We start from the raw sequence: 25,836 nt of genomic DNA, 5'->3' as shown, positions 1-25,836 counted from the left end.
CTGTTTTCCCTTCTATTTAGCCTACTCCTTCCCTTTTTGCCTTTGCCTTCCCCATTTTCTATAAGGTGAGTGAAATTTTTCAGTGAGACCAAACATATATTCTTTTTTTGAGCCAAATCTGATGAGAATAAGATTCATACAATATTTGTCACCTTCTCTTTCCCCCAGTTATCATAGGTTTTCTTTGCCTCTTCCTGAGATCTTCCTGAGATTTCCTCATTCACTTTTCCCTTTTTTTCTGTTGCAAACCCCTTTTCACCTCTAGTCTCTTTTTATAATAGTAAAATCAGATTATACGTATATATATATTTTTTTTCTTTTTGCTGAGGCAGTTAGGGTTAAGTGACTTGCCCAGAGTCACACAGCTAGGAAGTGTTAAGAGTCTGATGTCACATTTGAACTCAGGTCTTCCTGCCCCTATACATATATTCTTTATGTATACCCATAACAGAAATAGTTCTCAAGAGTTGTTGTTTTTTTTTTTTTTTTCTTTTTACCTTTTTATACTTCTTTTGAGTTCTATATTTGGAGGTCAAATGTTTTGTTAAACTCTGGTCTTTTTGTCAAAAATAAATGGAATTCACCAGTTTCATTGAATGTCCATCTTCTACCCTGAAAGTAAATGGTCAGTTTAGCAGAGTAATTTATTCTTGGCTGCATTCCAAGTTCCTTTGCCTTTCTGAATATCAGATTCCAGACTCTTCCTTTAAAGTGGAAGCTGCTAGGTTCTGAGTAATCCTTATTGTGGTATCTTGCATTTGAATTGTTTCTTTCTGGCTGTTTGTAATTTTTTTTTCTTAGTCCTATAGTTCTGAAATTTAGCCACACTATTCCTTGGGGTTTTAATTTTGGGGTCTCTTTCAGAAGGTGTTCAGTGAATTCTTTCAGTGGTCATTTTACCTTCTGATTCTATGACATACACCTTTGATGATTTCCTGAAAAATACTGTCTAAGCTCTTTTTTTCATCATGGATTTCAGGGAGTCCAATAATCCTTAGATCTGCTTTCCTAGATCTATTTTCTAGGTAAGTTGTTTTCTCAATTAGGTAATTTACATTTTGTTTTGTTTTGTTTTGCTTGACTGATTCTTATCTCATTGTCATTCATTTCTATTTGTTTAGTTCTGAATTTTAGTGAATTATTTTCTTCATTTATTTATTTATTTTACTTTTTGTGTTTTTTCTATGGAATTTTTTCCCCCCATTTCACAAATTCTGTTTTTCTGGAAGTTATTTTCTTTTTCCATTTTTATCAAATCTAACTTTTAATAAGTTATATGCATTTTCTATACTCTCTTGCAAAGTGTTCGTTTCCTTTCCCCATTTTTCTTTTAACTCTCTTTTAAGATCCTTTTTAGTTCCTTCTAGAAGAGCTTTGTGTGATGGAGGGACCAGGTTATATCATCTTTTGGTGCTTCATCTGGAGATAATTTGCCTTTAGTCTCTAGGGTTTGAAATCTCTTCTTTTTCATCGTAAAAGCTGTCTATCATCAGAGTTCTCTTTACTTTTTTACTCAGTTTTTTAAGAAAAATGTTAAAGTCTGCTTTTAGGGCAGGGGAGGTTTTCCAAGCAGTGGCTTTAGCTGCGTACTGGGTCAGTGCTGACTCACTCCCGGTGATGGCTGGGCCTGACCAGGTCCCATGAGATTCTGGCAGTTCTGGGTTCATTATTTACCTTTTGTGTTGGATATTTTCTAACTATTCTAACTTCTCTGCTGATCTACTGGCTTGCAGCCAAGGCAGAGTAGCCAGCACTGCTGCTGTAGATTCTGCCTTGTGGAGACTGCACCACTCCAGGACTCTGCACTGTCTGTGCTGACATTTGTGCTTAACTGCTTGTGCTAGCTGCCTCCTTCCCATTTTCAATTGAAACAGACCTTTTCTGGCCATCTTCTAAATTATCTTCTGCTGGTAATTTGTTGTATTCCCAATATTTGTAGGTTTTGCCATCAGAGCTAATTCAGAGGCTGGATTTGCTAATTAGTCTGAGGGTTGTAAAAGAAGGTCAGAAAGAAACTTGTGTTGTCTCTGCCATCTTGGCTCTACTCCTGGAAGTCAGTTTTTTTTTTTTTTAAAGAGCATATAGCTTTTAAAAACTTCCCAGTATAGGTTTTGTTTTATTTGGGGCTTTCCCTTATATTTTGTTATTTGTATTAAGAATATTGTAAAATAATTTCTTAAATTTTTTTTCTTAAAATCTTCCTGATGACAGTGAATAGTTAGGGTATAGTAATAATGATGTTATTTTATATTAGATATTCTAACAAAGAACCTCAATATTTTGATGACCAACTGGTTACAAACACAATAGACCTTTCTCTAATCTTGATAGACTTGTTAGTTGCCCATGAAAAAAAAAGCTCCTGACTCAAAATCAAAGTAGTAGACTGAACATGTCTTTACCAGTTAGACTAGTCTACTGAAAAGATGATCTTTCAAAAGGTGTTTTGGACATAATTGATGATTTAATTTTGTGCCAATAAATCCTAGAAAAAACTGAGCTCTCAAGTAATTTCTTTTGTAGGAAATTATGTCAGCTTCTTAAATTAGGTCTGACTAATATGTTAGAATGAATTAATAATTAATGTAATGAGGTATTGCTAGAAAATGTCATCTATGACCAGTGGTATAATGCTGAGGATTTGCCTTATTCTCATTGAAAGAACATTCATGTTAAGATTATCTACTATTGAAGTTACACATGGTATATTGGCACATTATTGCTTTTTTTTGTTTGTTTTAAGTGTCTATGTGATTTCCAGAAATGCATTGTTTTCCATTTCTCAGTGTACTGTGGAAACTTACTGAAATAAACCCCTCTCAGGGTCCACCTTGTATTTGACAGTTAGTAGATTCCCTTCCCATTTCTGACAGGTACTACAGAGAGATAGCTTAAGAGGGAAATCTTGCTTGCATTCTTTGCTTTCTCTTTATGTTCTTCTAGCCTTTCCCTCCCCCGTATAAAAATTAATTTATGGTCTCATTCTTGCTCCTGATTTGATTAGTAGGGGAAAGAAGAGGGGCATATTTTTATAAAATATGTCAGAGTAGAGTTAAGTGAAGATTTATTCCATAAGAAATGACAAGGATACAAAGAAATATAGGAAGACTTATATGAAATAATCTAAAACAAAGTTTGGGATGAAGGATATACAGGGAGTACAGGGGAACTGTCGATAAGAAGATAGAATCAAGCATTGGAGAAGCTCTGACATCAAAATTTTCAATAAATCCCTACACAATTTCTTCAAAAGATAACTTTTCTGTGCTAATGTATAAATAATTTTAGGCAATACACCTGTAAATGTCATGAAACTTTCAACTAAAAGGGTATTTTAAAATCTGGAACTTTAATTCTTGAAGTATCTCATCTCCCAAACTGACATGATAAAACCAGTCAGCTCTAGACACCTTAAAGTTAAAAAAATAGAAAATGCTAAGATTATCATTTGAGCAATGGCAGAGGGAAGGTGAACAAGTCTTGATTAAGTTTCTATTGTGTGTTAAACAGTTTATAAATATTATCTCATTTGATCTTTACAACACTATTTTACAGTTGTGGAAACTGAGGCAAACAGGCCTAAAAAAACCTTTTCTGATATTTTTACCTTATATATAGCAACCAAATTGAACATTGTATATACCCTGGCTCCCTGTAACAAAAAACAGGTTTCACTCTTTAAGAGTCTTGTATTAAGAAGAATTGCTTAGTGTCAGTTTTTCCCCCCGCTGGTTTGCTGTTTTCATATAATATTTTTGTCACTCTTGATCAAATGAATTAATAAAACATCCTCATCTTTGCCTGTTAAAATCTTCCTTGAGGTCAGGTGTTAGTTGCTCCATGAAGCTTTCCTTGATTTCTCCTGATTTAAGTGTTACCTTAAGTTTTATTATAGTCCTTTGGATCACTCCATTTTATTCTAATTTTGTACATGTCTTATCTCTCTCTTTACTAGCAGATTGTAAATCTCTTGAGATGAGCAAAGTAGTTTTCAGCTTCCTTTTGATTCTGAGTGCCTTGCACTGTCCTTTCCCTATAGTAGATATCTTAATCCTTTAAGTTTAATGGAATCCTAAATTTTAGGATTACTGGGGAACTTTAGCCCCTCCTTGTTAATAGGAGTAAGAAAAGTAAACTTCATATTTCCTTGTGTTATTTTCAAACATAGCTTTTAAAAACCTCACCATAAATTTAAAGGGAAGAGTAGAGTTTGGAGGTTCCCAAAGATGCATAGATGACTTAAAAGCTACACAATATGTAGCTGATTTTAAATGTCCCTAAAGAGATGGTTGTTTGGGTAAATTGAGGAACAATAACAGCTTCTTCTATAAGAGTATTGGCAATATGGGACATAATTAGGGGAGGCAGCTCTTGCTATTATTTATATATGTATGTATGTATGTATGTATTATATAGTTATAATAATTATGCACTATTACTCATTGGCCTTGAAACATTAGCCAAGTCATTTCTCCTTTTGAATCTCAAGTTCTTCATATGTGTGTGTGTGTAAGTAAACAGACTTATTAATGCTTCTTCTATTGGTTATATTTATATCTGAATTATTGAAGAAGTTAAATAGTAATATATATACTCATTAAGTACCTTTTCTGGTTAGACTAGGGAAAATGAGTGGGTAAGAATTATGTGAGCTCTTTATAATTACTTTTGATCTTCTGCCAAGTAGGAGCTATACTTCTACTTGTTCCCACTCTAGACATTTTAAAAATCTCAAAATAAATTCATCTCATCTTCTAAATTACTCATGAAAAATATCATAAGGAAAATTCTGCCAGGATAAAGAAGAGATATAGGTAGGGCATAGGGCACAAGGAGTTTATTTATACTTCTCCTTCCATCCCCTATGAAATTTTGACCAATTGTTTTTTACTTGCTCATTCCAGGGAAGCTATTTTCTATCTAGACTTAGTGGGTTCGGATTGCAATTTCATCAAAGACGGTCATGTGTAGATAAGTTTTTAGTATATAACATATTCCATGGAATTTGTTTTCAAAGGATATATTTTTTAACTTTTATCTAGTTCCTGCTAGAATTACTGTAGATTTTCAAGGAAGAATTCAAATTAATTAGATAAATATATTGGTGTTTTAAGAAATTAAGAGAAAATTTCACTTCTTTTATTGAATTAACTATTCAAAAATAACAAATTAGCTTCTCCTTATTAATTTCTTAGAAAATACCAATAATTCTCATTCCCCTTCTCCAAAAGAAGATAATAAAAATTTTCACAAATAACTTTGAAACTTTAAAAATGAAATTTAGTGTAAATAAAATGCTGGATTGCATATTAGCATACATTTCAACAAAAGAAAGATAATCACATGTAGAAATTTTACTTTGGATTTTATTCATACTAAAGCAAAATAAGATAAACTAATCTTTTAACTTGTTTCCTGCTCATCTGCTATTTTAAGAAAGTTATAAAAGGTAGCAGTATTTTTTTTAAGTTTGATAAGACAACTTTTAGTAAAGCTTCATAATGTAAAGGAATCAGATAATCAGCAAGTATTTATTAAAGCTGCTTTTTGCTTGGCATTGTGCTAAGAACTGGGGAGACCAAAGAAGTAAAAGATATTTTCTCTGCTTTCAAGAAGTTTATAAACTTTATTTTTGTACAATATCCTAACAGTGTGACAAAATTTTTGGCTTAAGTATTCACTCAGAAGTTGTTGTTTTTTTTTAAAGGGCATTCTTAATAAATAGTTACATGAAATGGATATATGTGAATAGGATCAAATATTTTGAAATTAATATTTTTGTTTTCAGATATTGGTCCTCTGAGCATTCAATTGAATGGTCTTTAACTCCCTTATTTTAAGTTTTTTACTCAAGTCTTAATATATTCTAATAAAACAAAATAGTCATAATTTTCTTAATAAGTACATAGCACAAGACTAGAATTGCCTGGTCTATCTCTTTGCCATTAGCAGGGCTATTCTTAATGAAACCAGGACAAATGGTCTAGGATTTTCAGAGAAGTAGGTTGTGCATAGCCTCCCTTGGTAACCCATTCCATTTACTCTTTTTAATTATCTCTTTTACCTAAATCCTTTCTGCTGGCTCGCCTTGTTCTGCTCTTAGAAGAAACAGAACATGTCAAACAGCTTTTTAAAGAAATAAAAATGCCCCTTTCCCCTTGAAAGCAAAATTTTTTTGTTTTTCAATACATTCTAATGACATTAATCCAAGATAATTTTGAATAAAATTGTTACATTGTCTCCCATTCCCCCAACCCACCCCCAACATGCCTGGATTAGATGTTCCAGTTTTGCCCTTTATTGAAATATTAATTTATTTAGAGCAGAAATGTCGTTTTTTAGGGAATCTAGAACAACAGCAAAGCTGAGGTCAAACTGCCATACAGGATGGACACCAAGGAAGCTGTGTTGGGAACAAAAAGAAATCAAAATAAGGTAGATGAAAAGTAGAGAACAAGCACTGACCTGTTGGGGACATGGGAAAAAGGGAAGGGGGAGGAGGGAGGAGTATGGGTATAATAATTCAAGTTAGGAGAATATTAAAATGAGGAAATTTCTTAAGAAGAAAACCTAGAAGCATAATAGTAAGTGGTGGTAAGTTGGGTTTCACTGGTACCTTCTTTCAGAACTTAGAGAAATCACATTTACAAATTTCCCTTGCTTGATTTGTAGTAAACTCCTTTTAACAAATTTATATTAAGTTAAAAGTGTGTTGTGGAAGGGATTGGACAATTTTGGTTATGATTTAATGTGTAAAGTATTGCATAAAATTCACTAGTGGAACATGTTGCAGTAGTGACTAGATAGAAATAACATTCAACAATTCATAATCATACTTAGGTAGTGTCCTTTGTTATTTGGGAAAGAAGTTGCAATAAGGAACTCTCCAATTTTACGTTCTCAATGGACATATTCAATATAACAGATGTTATTTTATCTTTTCTTCCTCTTCTGTCCATGATAGAATATTATGTTTTTGTTCATAGCAACATGAACCGTGAAGACCGGAATGTGCTTCGTATGAAAGAAAGGGAAAGGCGAAATCAGGAAATTCATCAGGGTGAAGAAGCCTTCCCACCCAACTCTCCTCTCTTTGCTGAACCATACAAAGTTGTGAGTTTGCCTAATTTTAAACTTAATTTTTCTAATTTCTAAACTAGTTTTCTAAATTTCAAGGTTCAGTGACTTAAGAAACTTACTAAGAAAACAGTAAATTTATTAAAGGTATGAATGGGAACATGACAAATTTTCATCTTGTTCTAAGTAGTTGCGCCTCTTAATTTTTCTGCTGAATTTCTTAGATCAAAATTAACAGTTCTTTTTGGCATTTTTCTTATAATATATACAACATTAATTAATGCTATCCTTGCTAAAATTCTGTCTTTTTAAAATTTGAGAAACTTGAAATATCCTTTATTGTTTTTTAGAGATCCTTTAATTGCTTTTGGTCTATTTTGTGACTGATTTCCACTCTATGAAACTGTATACATTCATTGTATAATGGCAATAGTAATACTAAGATGACAAGCATTTCTTTTCTTGATTTCTGTAGCAAACAGAGCAGAAAATTTGGCATTTAAAAATCCAAAAGCAATATACTTGACCACAGGAGTTCTTTGTAGGTTTTTCTAAATTTCATCTACATTTATTGGTATAACCATTTATATTGCATAAATAAAATTTTTTCCCCACAAAATGATGTATGTGGGCAAGGGCCAGGGAGAGGAAAAGGCAGGAGAATAAAATTTTTTAAAGTATTAAACTAAAATGAAAAGGTCTAAGACAGCAATTTATCAAACAAACAGTTTAAAGAGATATGCATTTGTTTCTCTCAAATGTTACTTAATGGTAATTATTTTTTAAAAAATTCTGAAATCATTATTGATGAGTGTCAGTACTTTGTGTTCCTTTTGGTGGTGAGATAGTGTTAATTCTGTTTGGACAGTAAATTAAAAAAAATTAAACTTTCTATGAAGTATATCAGAGATACAAATGTATTAGACTGACCAATTCCCTTTTGTTTTTGTTTTGTTACCGTAAGTACATTCATACATTATTGATACTAAAACTTTACTGCATTTTAAAATTAAACTTAGGATGACCAGAATTAATATTTCAAATTATCTTTATATTTTCTTAAATTTGTAGTTTTTTAAGGTAACTGTTACTATTGCAGGGTTTGAATAAGAAATATAGATTGATACCACTAAATTTTATTCATAATTATAGTCATAATTGGGGTATCAGGGAACATGACATTCTTAGGGCTCTTTTCATTGGCATTCAGAATATGAACATTGACCAACTGACTAACCTGAAGCTTTGTTGAATTGGGAAAATATTCGTTTTAACTTGAACTAGAATATTGGATATTAAGGAACATTATTGGAAATATTTTCCTAAGGTATTGGAATATAAGCATGGGCTATTTGATTGGCCTACAGCTTTGATAAGTTAGGGAATATTAAAGTTTGATGTTTCTGGCTCCCTAATACACATTTTTCCCCCAACTAGTTTGCCAGCAAATGATTAAAGGAAGAGACGAAGCTAGCTTATGTTTGAAAATATCATATGGTATTTTCATTAATTTTCCAAACTGCTTGCTGCCACTAAAACTACCTCTTTAACCACCAAGGTTTTCTAGCCCCAGCAAAAAAAAAATTCTTATCACTGAAATTATTTTTATCCTCTTCTAATCTTCCTTTCTATTAAATTTTAGAGCTTTTAAAGTCTTAGTGACATAAAATATTTGAATGTAAAAGTATATTCTTAGAAGAGTGAATTTTTCTTTATGTAATGGAATTGGGGTTTGCTTTTATAGCCTGGCTTTTGTCAAAGTTAGATTAATCAGGTTTAAAATTTTTCAAAATTTTTTCTGTTTAGTTGGAAAATAATTTTAATTATACACTTTATTATAATTTCATGTCATTTTATTCTTTGTATAGACTAGCAAAGAAGACAAATTATCTAGTCGTATTCAGAGCATGCTTGGAAACTACGATGACTCCTACGAAATGAAGGATTTTATAGGAGACAGATCTCTTCAAAAGCTTGTTGCAATCCCCAAACCTACTATACCATCAACAGCAGATGAAAAACCAAATCCAAGTTTCTTTAGTGAACATAGACATGGTAGCTCTCATCAGAGCAGCAAATGGACACCTGTAGGACCAGCACCTAGCACTTCTTCACAGTCACAGAAACGGTCTTCAGGTTTACAGAGTGGTCACACTAGCCAACGGACCAGTGGAAGTGGCAGTAACAGCACTAGTGGTGTTGGTCAGAGGCATGATCGTGAATCATACAGTAGTAGTGGTGGTGGTAGCCGTAAAAAAAGCCAGCACGGAACAGAACACTCCAAATCTCGTTCTTCCAGTCCTGGAAAACCACCTGCTGTTTCTTCATTAAGCTCTAGTCATTCCAGAGCTCATGGGAATGATCATCACAGCAAGGAGCAGCGTTCCAAATCACCGCGGGACCCAGATGCAACTTGGGACTCACCTTCTCGTGTTCCTTCATTTTCAAGTGGGCAGCACTCCAGCCAGTCTTTTCCACCTTCATTAATGTCAAAGTCAAATTCAATGTTACAGAAACCTACTGCCTATGTAAGACCCATGGATGGACAAGAGTCCATGGAACCAAAGCTAACCTCTGAGCACTACAGCAGCCAATCTCATAACAACAACATGAGTGAGCTGAAGCCTAGTAGTAAAGCACATCTTACCAAACTGAAAATACCTTCTCAACCATTAGATGTAAGTTTATTATTTACTTAAAATAAATTTGATTTAAGGTAGATGATAGAAGTATATTTTTAGAACTGGAAGGTCCATACCTTTCGTTTTTGAGTTGAGGTAAAGGGATCTTATGCAAAAAGTTTAGCTACTCTTTTTGGGAATACAACTGATCCTAAACTAGCTATTTGGGTTTTTGGCAGCAAGAAGTGTTGCATTTTGTTGAATTCTATAGGAAATAGCCCTGTCTAGCTGGAAAACTAAGATGAAATGGTAACCATGATTCATTAATAACAGGCTTTTTTTCCCTTTTGAATTATGTAGAATATTATATTTGTACCTGTTCTCATTTATATGCTAGATTTATATATTTTAAAAATAAATATCAGAGTTCTCACTACATACCTCAAAACTATTTTAAGACACATATAAAACCTTTTTTTTAACAAAATTTTTCTTATATTTTTTCCAAATACATGCAAAGATAGTTTTCAACATTCATCTTTGCAAAATCTTGTGTTCCAAATTTTTCTCCCTTTCTCTTCCCCTCCCACCAACCCAAGAAAACAAGCAATCTGATAAAGGAGACATTTTAAATTGGAAGTTGTTTGTATAGTAATGACAGTTTCTAAATATTCTTCAGAGTTGTTACAGGGATGAACCATATTATTAATAAAATGGTCAATTTTTAGGTTTTCAGGAAAGTTTTAGTACCCAGAAATTTAAAGTATAAAAATTAATTAAATTTGTAACAACTATTTATTAAGTAATTGTAAAGATTAAGATCAAAAGAGATGAAAGAATATGCCTTCTCTTTAATAAAGAGGTGGGTTACTATGAGTATACAACATTGCATATATTAGGTTTCCTCAGAAAAGGCTTTTGGAACATACTTCATTATCAGATTCACTTGCTTTGTTGATTAGTTTTTCTAAATAATATTTTCACTTCATTTGCAAAGAGGTGTTTCTCTGGGTAAAAGGAATTCAAAGGGAGGTATTCAGAACTGAAAGTGATCTTAAAACAAAAAAGAGCAGGTTTTGTTTGTTCATTAAATACTACTTTAAAAGTAAAGCTCCATTTATAATTTTAGTGATCTCTTTCCTGGTTGATAACCATTTATTTTTCAACTGCCATTTTTACTGTTCTCCTCTAAAATAATGTTTGTTAATTTATATGTAATGACATTAAAATTTGCAAAGATTAAAATTATTTTGCTTTTGTAATCTATATCTCTTGTTAGTTACAAATTTTCCCTAAAACCATAGATCCAAAAAGTACTTTATTTCATTCTGTATGGTTGGGTTTTTTTTAAATGTGCCTTTTTACATCAAGATGAACTTTACTTTTGGAGCTTATTTTGCTTATGCTGTACATTGTGGTAGCTAAGGCTTATGTTATCCAAAAAAGTATTTTCCTCAAGATGAAAATGTTAAATGGTGTTTTATTTGAGTGTGTTTTTGTCTTGTTCTTTTCCTCACTTGTTTAATATTATTTAATATGTTGACATGAAAAATCATCAGCAATCTTCCTTTTTTTTTAGGCATCTGCATCTGGTGATGTAAGCTGTGTGGATGAAATTCTTAAAGTAAGTCATCTGATTATTTTGGCTTATGAAAATTATTTATGATTTTGGCTAAAATCAATTACAGTAATAGATTTTTGTCAAACTTGACATCTTTGTTCTCCATCAGATGGTTTGTTTTAATTACACAGTTAGGAGTACTTTACTCCTAACAATAAGTGGAAACTTTACATTTTTCTAAAGAAACCTTCAAATTGACAGTTTTGAGAGCAGGAATAAACACAAATTGTCACTTGACAGGTACAGCAAACAATGTTTTTGAGATGTAGATCTGGTCCTAATGAAGTTTGCTAATCATTTAGTTTGAGAATAGCATTAAAATCTAATCAAAATAAATTCATGGCCAGGAATTACATTCCTGGGCTGTGAGCACTAGAAAGAGAATTTAGTTGTTACTTAGCTTCCTTTTTTTTTCTCCTGAGGCAATTGGGATTGACTTGCCCAGAGTCACAGAGCTAGGAAGTGTTAAGTGTCTGAGGCCAGACTTGAACTCAGGTCCTTCTGACTTCAGGGCTGGTGCTTTATCCATGGCACCACCTAGTTGCCTCATTACTTGACTTCTTTTATTAATTAGCAAGTAAAGTCTTTCTTGATTAGTCCACAGTGAGGAGGACTTTTTGCCTATACCACTCATTTGACCTTGGACTTCCATATAAACATTAGTCTCATTTAAAATCTTTATTTGCTTGACCTCTTGAACTAGGCTATAGATATAAGGTTGTAGACTTTATTACTGTTCATTTTTGTAATAATATGTTTTGCACATTAATAAAGAGATATTTGTTGGATAACTAGATGTAGTTTCTAGTTTGGGCTTATGCAAGTACACACAACAATTATAGAAAAAGTTATGACAAATAAAAATACTGCTTTTGGTGTGGTTGGCTTTTTTAATATTTGAATTGATGTAAATTAATTATAATAATTCATTTTAGGAGATGACCCATTCATGGCCACCCCCCTTAACTGCAATTCATACACCATGCAAAACAGAGCCTTCTAAATTTCCTTTTCCAACTAAAGTGAGTAAACAAAATTACTTTCATGCTATAAATAATTTCTTAATGACTTTTGTAAAGTTATGAAGATGTACAAATGTGACACTCATTTCCAAAAATGAATTTTGGACTCATAAGTTGTTATTAATGACTCCTGCATGCTTAGTTTTCTTAATAATTGCTTTTTATAGAACACAATTCTATTTCTTTTCTTTGTCTTCACTTTTATCTATTCCATTTTTTTGCCCTTTACTGAAATTGAAAGTTCTAAAAATCAAGCATTTTTCCTGTGCTGCTAATAACATTGCCATTTTTTTTTTTTATCCCAAATACATTTCTTTAGAGAGCTGTGTATTTAGGATAATTTAATGTTTGGGACCATTCAAGGAATTAGAAATAAAACATATACAAAATTCCATATCACATATCAACTTTTCTGAAATGTGTCTTGCCATTCAAATTCATTTGTTTTGCTGAGCACAAACTACAGGAATGGTGGGAAATGAAGGTAAGATTTTGGGTTAGACCAAGGCCTTGGACAGAGCTTTATGTGCCATGCTGAGGAATTTGTATTTTGCCCTAGAGGAAGAAAGAAGCTAGAGCTACTGAAGATTTTTGAGCAGGAAAGTAACATGGATCCAAACAGTATTTTAAGATTATTTTAGCAGCTATAATTAGAAACAGGGCAACAGTGGGTTGTAGAGAGAAGGGAATATTTATTAATCCCCTTCCTTGTTCCAGGCACTATGCTCAGTACCTTATTATTTCATTTGATCCTTACAACAGTCCATACTAGATTCACATTGTATATTTGAGAAAACTGAAGAAGATAGAGATTAAGTTACTTTCTCAACGTCACAGATAGCTTATGAGGTTAAATTTGAACTCAAATCTTCCAGGCCTAGAGCTCTACCCACCGAGCCACCTAGTGCCACTATGGGAAGAGTTAAGGGAGAGGAAATAGGATAAATTGCAATGAGTTTACAGACTTGGAAAGGAATAGTGCCCTCTACAGGAGAGACATTTTAAAAGGGAGAAGTGGAAAGGCAAAGTATGGTGAAATGATTTTAATTTTTGACGGGTCGAGTTTTGAGACTTTAAAGGGGTGCCCAATATGCAGTTAGAAATTCAAGATTCAAGCTCAGGAGAGAGATTTAGGACTTTACACATATAGCTTTAAAAATCATTTGAAAAATACTGCTTAGTGATGAGAGAAAATACGGAAGAAAAAAAGCCTCCTAGAATTGAGCTTCAGCAAAAACAATCCCAAAAAACAAAACATAGTAGATACTTAGTAAATGCTGGTTAACTTGGGAATATGAACAAAAGATGTATGCCTATAAAGAATTTTTTGTTACTGTATCAAATAGAACTAGCAAAATAGAGTATGCATGAGATTTACAACTGAAAGAACAAAAATAAATTGAAAATATATACTATGTATTTATAATATCCAAACTTGCCCCCAAAGAAGAGAAATAAAATATATTCTTGTTTCTTAATTTCTTTTTTAGAAATTAATTAATTTAGAAATTTTTTATTTCTTTTATAGAAATAGGATATTAAAGGGTTGTGAAAATGCATATACTTGTAAGCTAGGTTGATGTATTGGTTAGTTATACTGAACTTTTTTCTTTTTAAAGGGACAGATTTCTGAAGGGTGGAGAAAAATATTAGGGAAAATAAGTTAATTTAAAAACAAAAGACAATTTAAAAAATTTTAAATACTTGCCAAAAATTGAGAGCAATGACCACTTGAGAAAAATTTTAAAATTATATCACAGATAACGAAGGCAATACTATAACATTTTTGACATGTGGTTAAAGTAGTCAGATTTATATTTTTGTACATTTATATTAATGAAAGAGAATACTAAATTGGGCTAAGTTCCACTGGTCTTCTGGTGAAGAGAGTCATCTGTACCCAGAGAAAGGACTGTGGGGACTGAGTGTGGATCACAACATAGTATTTTCATTTTTTTCCTTTTTGATCTGATTTTTCTTGCGTAGCATGATAATTGTGGAAATAAGTGTGGGAAAATTGAATATGTTTAACATATTGGATTACTTGATCTCTGGAAAAGAGGATTTGGGGGAAGGGAGGGAAAAATTTTTTTGGAACACAAGATTTTGCAAGAGTGAATGTTGAAAATTATGCATATGTTTTGAAAATAAAAAGCTTTAAACAAAAAAAAAATTAGGCTAAAAAGAAATCAACTTCAAAAATCAAAACAACCATAGATTTGATTTTTTTAATTGAAATAATAAAGTAAAAATTGAGTTTTTGAAAATATATAAATTGATTAAATGTAAATTAATCAAAAGAACAAATTAATGAGAAAAGAGCAATTATAGTAATTGGAGAATAAAAGTATAGGCTATTACTGGAAATCTAAGTGACATAGATGAATATCTACAAAATATAAAATTAGAACAAAATTTAAAAACAACCCAAATAACTTGCCACTTTGAGCAAATCACTTAACTTTTTTAGACCATGATATTGTCATCTGTAAAATAAAGGAATTGGACTAGATGACCTGAAGATCCAAGACTTCCAAGACTAATACTGCAAATTAACTGTTACAGAAGAAACAGCTTGTATGACTAGTATTGAACTTATTAGCAAATTCTATCAAGAGGACAAAAACTAATTAGTTTTTAAAAATAGAAAAAAGCCAGACTTTAAAAAGAAATTTCAAACCACAGCACCTCAGAGAACAGTACTTTGTACTAATGTCATTAATAATTATTGATGTAAAATGGAGTTTTTATATATCAATTTAAATAGAATATTGGCAGATTTTAGCAATCTGTTCCAGAAGTTGTTTTTGTTTGTTTGTTTGTTTTTTAATTTTATCATCTGTTTAATTTATCATTTCCTACTTCTACTTTCAAAAACAAAATCTTAGAACACAAAAGCTTCTTATATCTAAAAAATTCACTTCCTAACTATATTTCACGTTTCAATCCATTAGTTTGGCACCCAATTCCACCATCCTACTGAAGTTATTCTCTCTAAAGTGAAAAATGATCTCTTCAATCCCAGTCAAATCAGGGCTAATGGTATTTTCTAATTCCTCATTCTTCTTGTCCTTTTTTGCAGCTTTAAAACTCATTGAGTAGCCTTTCCTCCTGAATACTCTCTCTTCTCTTGAATTCCAAGATACTACTTGTATTTTTCTTACTGCTATTCTAACTGCTGCTTCTTAGTTTCAATTGCTGTTTCATCTGTGTTACTCTTTAATCATAAGTATACCTAAAAGATCTTTTTCTATTTCCTCATCCCTCAAATGATGTTATATGGAGCTGGGTTTATGGAAATACAGGGATTTGGAGGGAACCCTTTACACTAAAAGCTATGGAGATATTCTTGATGGTGGGAGACACAGTGTTGCAAAACACCATGTTAAATTATTTTTGGTGACAACAGTCAAACTTCTGTGAATTCTATAAATATTTAGACCAATATATTTTGCTGTAATGGTTTTAATTAAGAAAATATGTTTTGAGTATATTAGTGTAAGGAAACCATTTTTTTCATTGGACAGGAGCAACATTATAATATGGAATGTTAGTGACTAGTAAAGAAAGAAGAGCACATTTAAATGATTCAGAATGGCAAAGGAAAAGTTCATTATTGGCTAATAGTCTGTAATAGCTGGGTGAACAGAATATTAAATTATAAGTGATTAAATTTTTTTACCTTATTATATAACTATAAAAAACATAATAGTACTCCAAGATAAATTATTTGGAACAAGGCAGTTTGATTTGAAGTCATCTTCTCAAATGAATATTTCAGTTTTCTTTTGAGATCACTGAAATATAATTTTCTTTTTGTATTTTTAGGAATCTCAGTCCAATTTTGGCCCTGGAGAACAGAGTAAGTATTTCTGATACTTTGGTTCTCAAATTAAACAGAGAACAAGTGTGTATTTTGTGCTTGGAGTTGGTGACACATAAGACCTAGCTAAGCCTTCCCCTAATATAATAATATTTTAATCTTGTAAGAGTGTTAAACATATATACAGAAAAAATATAATGCAAGTTAAATTATAAGGGAGTTAGAGTAGTATGAAAGATATGGGGATGGCATGGAGGAATCAAGAATGAGTTTGTACCTAGAAAGTTACTCCTTGAATAAGCTGTCTAGTTAGTTTCCTTTGTAAAATCAAGTACCCTTTAAGATATACCTATTTTGTTTTTTGCCTTTTAGTTGATGAGTTGCTTTATAGTAAGATATTTGGAATACTTATTTTTACTTACAAAGCTAAGTTTCTTAGGTCACTGTTGACCTCAATTAACATATTCATCATGTTAAAATAAATTTCTGACCCATAAATGAAAATGAAAGATTTCCAAGCTATGCTTAACAGAAAATACTAAGTGGATTTTGTGTATCTCTAATCATCTTTTCCTAACTATGAAAACAACATAAACCTTTGCTGGAAAATTCCCAGAAGTTTCTAGTACCCTTTTTCCTGCTTCCACCTTAGGCTTTTTCCCAGCCTTTTCCTGTATCTGCCCAAATTTCAAAACTATTCTTAGGATTCTAAATTACACTAGCAATTGCCACTACCAACATTAGATTTTTACTTATTGTTGAGGAAAAAGAGATTTATTTACACTCAGACCAAGATCTTTAGGTGGACCTAAAAACCATTGCATGGCAATTGCATTTGTTAAGCAAAATATATAAAAGATTTGTAGCTGAGGATACTATCAGTGAGTAAAGATTTTAGATCACAAAATGTCAGAGTTGAAAGGAATCTCAGCCATTTAATTTGATCCTTCTTATTTTGACAAATGAGAATACTGAAGACCACAGTACAGAAGAGACTTGCCCATATTCATAGAGCTTGTAATTAGAGAAACAGGGTCTTGAACTGGGGTGCTCTCATTCTATGTATAGTGAGCTCCCTAAAATGAACTACCTTCCAGATATTGATCTTTTTGTTTAGGATTAACCCTCACAAGGGCAAAACATGGAATTGGTGTGAATGACTAGGTTTTTGCTAAGTGAATTCCATTGTGGTCTGATACCATGAGCAATAACTATTCCATTAAGTACAATTAATGATTACTTTGGGGTTGTATTTTCAGGCATGGAATTACATAACTATAACACTGATTCAGGCTTAATTCTTACATCTTCAGTACTCATTTTAAACTTTCCAGTTAAACATTGCAAACTAATCTCATGTTATATTCATAGTTAAGGATGCTTTTCTTGATATTGAAAGTTAGTGATATTATGCCAGTCAAAAAGGATCTTTTTCTGTTACTTTTGCTATTCAATGATATAGCACAACAGACAGGGTGGTCTAAGAAAACTGAGGTTGTCTCGAGTCAGCTGTATTACCATTTAAATCCTCTCAGTTTATCTCATTAAATGTTACTACAGTTTGATTGTTTCTCAAACTGTCAGTTACTCATTTGACCCATTTCTTTATTCTAGAAAGATACAATCCTTCATCTAAAACTTCAAATGGGCATCAGTCCAAATCGTAAGTTAATTTCATAATTACTTTTAGTTTTTAGAGTTCCTTTATTTAGAGCTTATTAATCTATATAGTTAGAGAATTTAGGACAAAATTTTAGAAATGTTATCTTTTTAGATTTGAAATACTTTTTCTTAATTTTATTTGTGGTTGTATAGTAAGTATTAAAATGTCCTTTAAAGTATGATCAATGCCTATAAGATCTATGAGTCAACTGATGATGTTTTTATATACAACAGAGAAAGAGAGAGGGAGACTGAATAAAAATGTGTTCTATTGATCATTTATTGAACCTGATTCAGACAGGAGAGACTATAAATCAGTGTAACTCAACATTGCTGCAGAAGAACAGCTCATAATAATATTTGTATTTATCATAAGTCCTTTTTAATCATTTTCATGTATGAAGAGCTTTGAGTTCTATCATATGCATAACATGCTGTATATATATATATATGTATATAAATATATACATATATATATTAAGCATTTGATATACAGGCATGGAGAAAATTGATACTGAATATAATTATATAACATGATCTATACCAAATGTTTAGGGAACTTGGATGAAGAAGTCATGAAATTTTCTTAAAGCTCTCTTGGAACTCAAAGCAATATAGTATACTAAGAAGAAAGTCATTCAGACAATTTGTCTCATTTTTATGTTCAAAACTAGCCATCAAGGAAGTACTGTGATGAATAAGGCTCTGAACTGAGATTAGATTTACCAAAGAGGTGTGAATAGAAGTGTAAGTAATCATAATAAAAGAATTATTTTCCCATTGACTGTTTATTGAAATATAATCCCAGGAACAGAAACCATTACAAAATGAGAATTCTGGTAAATGAAGCCTTCAATTCAGTAAACATTTATTGAGGAACTATACTATATGCTAGGTTTACAAAGACATAAATGAAATGTGAATGAGGGAGAATAGAAACAACTAGAGAGATTTAGATAGAGGTAAAAAAGGAAGTATTCCACTTAAGTAGGACGGGCCATGTAAAGACCAAGAACAGCAAGTGTTATGTTGTATTGGAACATAAAATATATGTTTAGGAATTAATTGGAAATCATTTTGGAAAGATAGTGTGGATCCATGTTATGAAGGGCTTTAAATGCTAAAGACAGGAAGTTGCATTTTATTTTAGGGAGATACTGACATGATCATATCTGTGTTTTAGAAATATACTTTGGCAGCTGTGAGAAGACAAACTAGAAAAGAGGAAATATGCAGACCAGTTAAGAAGCTATTGCAATAGTCCAAGTAGAGAGGTTGTGAAGATGTGAACTTGCAGCATAAATGTATAAGAGGAAAGAAGGGGATAGATATCAGAGGTAGTATCTAGAAGATTTGACAGTAGATTGATTATGAATGGTGAAGGATAGAGAAGAGTTGACAATTGTTCTCATGGTTGCCTACTTGGGTGATAAAAATAATTATTTGAGATTCCCTTAGTTTTGGAACCCTGTTCTTCACAACTGCAATGGCCACTCTGCTATCTTTGCTTCCCTTAAATTTTAAATGTTGAAAGAGTTTAAATATTTGACTAATCTTTTCGTTTTTCCTCATACACTTGAGTATGGAAGTACTTTTGTTTTATTGGTTGTCATGGCCAGCCTACTAGTTTTCTATATTTAATTAAGCTGTGTTGGACCTTGGACAGCAGAAATATTACAGAAACATACATCAGCAATGACAGTGGCAGAACAGGGAAATGGAGGGGGGGGGGAGTACTATAAATTGTGTGGCTTTTTTGCATGGTCTACAAACATTAATTTATCCCTTATTTTTCTAAATGTTAGATCTTTATCAAATAACCAACCATTTCTGTTTTTTTTTTTTTTTTTTTTTTAACATTGTTGCTATAAATGAAACCAGAAAATATAAAAATGTTACAGCTAAATAAAAGGATTCTCCTTGGAGACATTCTTTGTTACCAAAAAATCCCTTGTTATATGTCAAGAATACATATTTTAGCAAATGTGAAAATCAAATCCACTATTTACTTCCTGAAAGAAACCCTGGAATGAAAACTTCCAAGAATGCTATTTCCAAAATCCAAAACTAAAATTTAAAAAATAATATAAGCAACCAGAAAAAGAACCACAATCTAGATTGTTCAAAATTTATCAGCTTTCACTGAATGGAGTGTTAAATATGAAATTAGATATTCTCAAAGACAAAAGTCTACAATCAGGAATAACTTATCCAGGAAAATTTCGTTGCTCTACAAAGAAATAAGAAGCAATTTCAGTAAAATAGAGGATTTTTCAAATATTGCTGGTGAGAAGGAAAAAACAACAAAGTAGAGCTGAAAAGGAAGTTGGAAGTGTAAATCTGGAAGTCAAGGGGGAAAAATGGCTACAAATAAATAGAAGGCATTTCATAAAAACTTTATATTCTAGATGTTAAAAATATTCTTTAAGAATCTTATTATCGGTAACTAGGTAGCACAGTGGATAGAGCACCAGCCCTGAAGTCAGGAGGACCTGAGTTCAAATCAGGTCTCAGGCACTTAACACTTCCTAGCTGTGTGACCCTGGGCAAGTTAATTAACCCCAATTGCCTCAGAAAAAGAAAAGAAAAGAATCTGAACATCAAGAAAAGCTATATAGGTAGTCATTTGAGACAGACAACCTATAAATAGTATTGTTGAGTTTTGAAGATGCTGTGAGACAAAAAAAAATGGGAAATGCTCCATTTGTTCAGGTCCATATCACTTTTTGCTTTGATTATTACAGGAGCTTCACCCTACTCCTGATACTTAGTCATCCCTTTTTAAATGTCCTTTTATATATGTTTTATAATATGCATTCTTAGTATAATAGCACATGGATGTAATTTATAGGGATAGGGACTAGATCTGGGATTTCATTGGTATGAAAAAATACTAGAAGAAATTCCTCACAATGAAGGTGCCAGTTTATCAATAATTAAATATATTCATTTTAGGAATTCATACTCAAATTTTTTTTTTACTGATACTAACCACCATTCTAAATCATAGCAGTATGTATACATGTATATTTAGCTGCAAGAAATCTAAGATGAAATAGAGTGCAGTGCAGGTATGTCACTTCTTCCTGACCTCAGTTTCAAAAATTCAAGGAGGTTAGAGTCATCCCTGAGGTCACAGAGGTGAGTGACAAAGCCTATGTTGAAGTAGACATTTATTCTAAGTATATGGGAAAATTTAGTTTAGAAAGAAGAAAAGGATTATAAGACTGCTTACTTGTAAGTGTTTTGCCTGGAGTTAGTGAATGCCTTTTTTTCCCCCAGGAAGAGTTAAATAACATCGATGTAAACAGTGATCATCACCCACCCACCCCACCCCCCAAAAAAAAGAAAGAAAGAAATTGTGGCTGAATTTTACCATATAGGAAATGATTTATTAATATGTTTTTTCTGAATCACTCATTTATATGCAGTGATACCATCAACTAATTAGAGCAAAAGTCAATACCAGTGCCAAGTTAAAAGAAAAAAGAAAAGAAAACCCTAAATGGAATCCAAACTTATAAATGTTTTGATAACAGTAAATATCATGCTTTCTTATAGAAGCATGATCTTATATAATAAAACATTGTGAATAAAAGAGGGCAAAACAAAACAAAAACCGAGGAAACTTCCTTAGCCAGAAAACTTTGCTATGTAAAAGATACAGTAGGTATAGGTCTTTTATAATTATAGACTCATTTGCAATACAAGCTGAAAATGAAAAAAATCACAAAGTGTATTACTTCCTCAGTGTGCTGTTATATTCAGTAAGGAAGTGGAAATGAGACGTAAGAAAATGAAGTTAAGAGCTATTAGATCAAACCAAGTGCCATGTAAGAAAACTCATTGCTGGATACAGCATAATTTTGAAAACATTGTTAGAACTGAAAGACTAACAGTCAAAAGGATTGGGGAAAATAATCACTCAAAAGATAGCTTTCTAATAACCCATACAGGAAATGAAGTGATTATTATAATTAACAAATAACAGTTTGCATATAATTGAGGGAAAACAAAATATTACTAAAAAAAAAAATAGCTAACACTCATATAGCACTGATGGACAATGTGCTCTATATTTACAGTGTTTTCAGTCATTCTATACTGCTCTTAGAAACATCTGTATTTTAATACTATCAGTCTCCAGTGCTGCTTTCTGGCTGTAATTCACAGAATGCCATAGTATCCAAAAAAATCATTATTGCAATGGAGAGATCATTGGTATTACTATGATATATTACCAACAGTGATTTGTAAGAAACATAAAAGGTATTTTCCAAGAAATAAGTGTCCAGAAAAGGAATTGGACTGGTCATTTAGCAGAAATAAGGAATAATAGATGGATAGTCAAAGCACTTTACTTTGGTACCCTTTAAATGTTAATAAGACCTGTAAGGAAATCTCTAGTATGTGGGGGGTAGGATGAGTACTTGATAATGTACTATCAAATGGAAAGAAATTGCACAGAATGGGGGACTGTTTAGTGGATTACATATGGTTAGAGGAAGTACCCATATTAAAGAGAAGTATTGAAGTTTAGAACTATTCAGGAGAATAATTACCAGCTATTGAATATACACCCCTGGGTAAATAGTCAGGGATTCTTACCTTCATATGTAATTCATCTACAATATGGAACAAAATCCCATGTTCTTTGTTATGGGTTAGATAAGTTAGAATGTTGATTGGTGAGAAGTTTGAACCGTGATTTTTACAAATGAACATATCTGCCTCCAGATTTGAGGGGAAGGAGAAAGAAATCATAGCTAGATGTTTTTCTCTATATATGTAATGGTTTTGGGGAAGACTCCCAGTAAGCAATTATGGATGATTCTTGCAAATTGTGGGTATAATTGGATCAAATAATCTTAAAGGTCTCTTCTAATATCAAGTTTATGAGTTTATGAGTATTGTTTTGTATAATACTTTTAACAATTTTACTTCATTGATATTAAGAAGTTCTTGTAGAAAAAATTAATGATTATAAAAAATGATTGAAATTATTCCTTCTTTCTTAGTTCTTAATTCCAGATGTGAAACAAACCAGCCAGAATAAGACTTACTTAAATCATTGGTTTCATCAGTGATTAAGTCTAGTATAATTGGGAGATATTAAATGTCTAGCATGCTATTATAAAATATTTTGAAAAACCCTAACCTCTTTTTTTTTTCCCTCTAGTATGTTAAAGGATGATTTAAAACTTAGCAGCAGCGAAGATAGTGATGGAGAGCAGGTAGGTAATCTTGCCAGTATTAAAAAGTTAAATGACAGAGTTTGGTTGTCAATTGTTATAGTAGAAGTGGTAATAAAGAAGAATTCTTAATGTTTGTATATCAGTTAACAAGCATTTTTTAAGTACTCACTTTGTGGCAAGATCAGAAAATAAGCATTTATATAGTGTCTGCCATATGCCTAGCACTGTGTAGTGCTCTTACTTTTGACGGATAAGGTTATCATTCTATGCTGAGGACTTTTATCTCCTATTATCACTCTCTGTTAAGAACTTTACCCAAATATTACCTCATCTGACCAGCTATGTGACAGGCAACTGTGCTAGGAGATAGAGAGACAAAAATGAAATATTCTATGCTTATAGCAGTCAATTCTTTTCTTTTTTAATTATTTTTTTGCTGAGGCAATTGGGATTAAGTGACTTGCCCAGGGTCACACAGCTAGGAAGTGTTAAGTGCATGAGACCAGATTTGAACTCAGGTTCTCCTGACTTCAGGGCTGGTACTCTAACCACTGTGCCACCTAATTGTCTCATAATAGTTAATTCTTAATTGTCAAACTAAAGATTCGGGTTTTGTTTGTTTGTTTGTTTTGTTTGTTTGTTTTTTGTTTTAATTTTTAACTTGCATTCTGAGGGAAATTCTTGGTTTCTTGTCCCTTAACTGGACAAGAATAGCTTGTCTTAAAACGAAATATGGTTTTCTTGACGTTACATTCAAAATAATATGTGAGAATGCATGAATTAGGAGAATTTTTCAGGAAAGAATTAAGTGGCCTCTCTTGGTTGTAGTGAACATTTCCCTGCTTTTTTATTCTTTGTCAATATTGGACAAATATCTTCTGGAATTCCTTTTCCTTTCTTCTTATCACCTCCCTCCCCAAACAAACAAACAAGGAGAGCTTAGGGTAATTTGGTTTTCCCTTTACTTTATTAATATATTTTAGTCTCTTATAAAGTTTCCTGTATAGTAAGAGCATCTAATTTTTTTCCCCCCTTAGAATGGGACAAGTCTATCCTGAAGAGTTGGGGGTAACACTTTTAGATCTAACAAAAATGGCAATTTATGATTTTAAAATCAAAAACTCACCATTCCCTTTAGGGATACCAACAGTCCAAATCTTCACTGTCATTGTCTGTTTTTTATTTATTTTGCGTCCAGTGGAGTCCAGCCCCTCCTTTTTAGTAGAGATAGTTCTCAGCATGAGAAATACACTACTATATTTATGACAAAATATTCATACAGATGAGTTTAATTTTTTGAAGAAGCCTTTTTCTACACTGAATCTGTACCAATTAGGAAGATGATAATTATGATACAGATTCCTCAGTGAAAGGAAGTATTGGGAATTTATTGCAAAGATAAATTGATAATGCATTTCGTCATGATTTAGCATGTTGATCACATTCAGTTTGTAGAATAATAAATGTGTTTCATGAATTATTGTACTTTAATTATAGGATTGTGATAAAACTGTGCCAAGAAGTACACCGGGAAGGTAGGCATTGATGTGTGTTTGGGATGAAAGTGTGATATGATAATACCTATATGTTTATGTAATTGCTTGTATGTATAATATGTACATTCTGGGTGTGTGTACATTATGAAATAGTTTCAGAAACCTTTGGATATAAGGAAATAAGTTATGGTGAAGTAGCTTTTGGGCATGGCAGCTTTGCACAAAAATGTTTTATTTGATATTTTCGGGCAGAAATACTTTACAAAATAGTTAATAATTAGGAAGTGTTCGAACTTTAATGAAATTGTGTTAGTTTAAGAATATATTCATTTCTTCATTGAGATAAAGTTTAAATTTTATCTTTTTTTTTTTTTTTAAAGTAATTCTGAACCTTCACACCACAATAGCGAAGGAGCAGATAATTCCAGGGATGACTCAAGTAGCCATAGTGGATCTGAAAGCAGTTCTGGATCTGACTCAGAGAGTGAAAGTAGTTCCAGTGACAGTGAAGCCAATGAGCCATCACAGAGTGCATCTCCTGAGGTAAGGTGAAGGCAATTCTTACTCTGAGCTGATCTTCATGGGCTACTGAGAGTTAGGATTAATTGGAAGTAGTAAATCTGAAATTAAGAGTATGAAGAGAAATACTCTATGCATTCTTGATTTATCCAAGCTGGAATTGTCCATCATAATTACAGGAAAGCTGCATGACAAGGGAAGTAGGAAAATTTTGTAGGTAAAAAAGATAATTACTTTTCCTGTTTCTTGCTATCCTTGTTTCTGGTCTAATTTGCTTTATCTACAGCATCCTTGGTTTTTTGAATTGATATTGTAAATCACTTAAAACATAATTTTTTTTTAGGCTTATAACTTCAGTTTGTATAATTTCAGTTTTAAATCCTCAGGGATATTAGGGCAGGAAATAAGAAAATCTAAGTAAGTATAATTTTGTTACTAAATTTTATTGAATATGCAGGTGAAGTCTCATCCATTGTGTACAACTTTGATCATGGGATTTTCCACTACTTGAGGCTATTAAATATTAATTATTTGTATTCAGTTCAATATTGGTTTTGGATTTGATGATTAATGGGAATATTGGCCACTTAGAAGGCATATATGGCATTTAGCTTTTCACTAAAGTTGTAAGAATTCCAAATCAAGATATTGAATTTTTGGGATTGGGGATTGAAAAAGGGAGAAGGGGGAGGTGAAGGGATAGTGTCCTTTCTTAAAACTGCCAATTAATTTCTGAGTAGGACTGAACATTTATACCATACTCTTAATTTAAATCTAATCTCTTTAGGAAGATAAAGAGG

The 25,836-nt window shown here is 32.0% G+C and overlaps 1 protein-coding gene across 3 annotated transcripts in view; it reads left to right on the top strand.

Annotated features, from left to right (window-relative positions):
- Nucleotides 1-25,836, top strand: part of AFF4 (ALF transcription elongation factor 4) — a 72,305-nt gene that overhangs the window by 28,270 nt on the left and 18,199 nt on the right. The window contains exons 2-11 of one of the 3 annotated variants that reach the window (XM_074291014.1): nt 6,343-6,435; nt 6,987-7,113; nt 8,946-9,755; nt 11,278-11,322; nt 12,255-12,341; nt 16,170-16,203; nt 17,779-17,827; nt 23,006-23,060; nt 24,519-24,556; nt 24,898-25,060. In XM_074291014.1, the coding sequence (XP_074147115.1) occupies nt 6,991-7,113; nt 8,946-9,755; nt 11,278-11,322; nt 12,255-12,341; nt 16,170-16,203; nt 17,779-17,827; nt 23,006-23,060; nt 24,519-24,556; nt 24,898-25,060 (1,404 nt within the window). In that variant the 5' untranslated portion in view covers nt 6,343-6,435; nt 6,987-6,990. Of the gene's footprint in view, nt 1-6,326; nt 6,436-6,986; nt 7,114-8,945; nt 9,756-11,277; nt 11,323-12,254; nt 12,342-16,169; nt 16,204-17,778; nt 17,828-23,005; nt 23,061-24,518; nt 24,557-24,897; nt 25,061-25,836 lie in introns of all 3 variants that reach the window. The other 2 variants (XM_074291015.1, XM_074291013.1) reach the window with 2 other exon arrangements.

Source organism: Sminthopsis crassicaudata, chromosome 2 (genome assembly GCF_048593235.1).
Source record: "Sminthopsis crassicaudata isolate SCR6 chromosome 2, ASM4859323v1, whole genome shotgun sequence".
NCBI classification, from domain to species: Eukaryota; Metazoa; Chordata; class Mammalia; order Dasyuromorphia; family Dasyuridae; genus Sminthopsis; species Sminthopsis crassicaudata.
The sequence above is the reverse complement of the archived record's forward strand: the minus strand, read 5'-3'. Positions and strand labels throughout refer to the sequence as shown.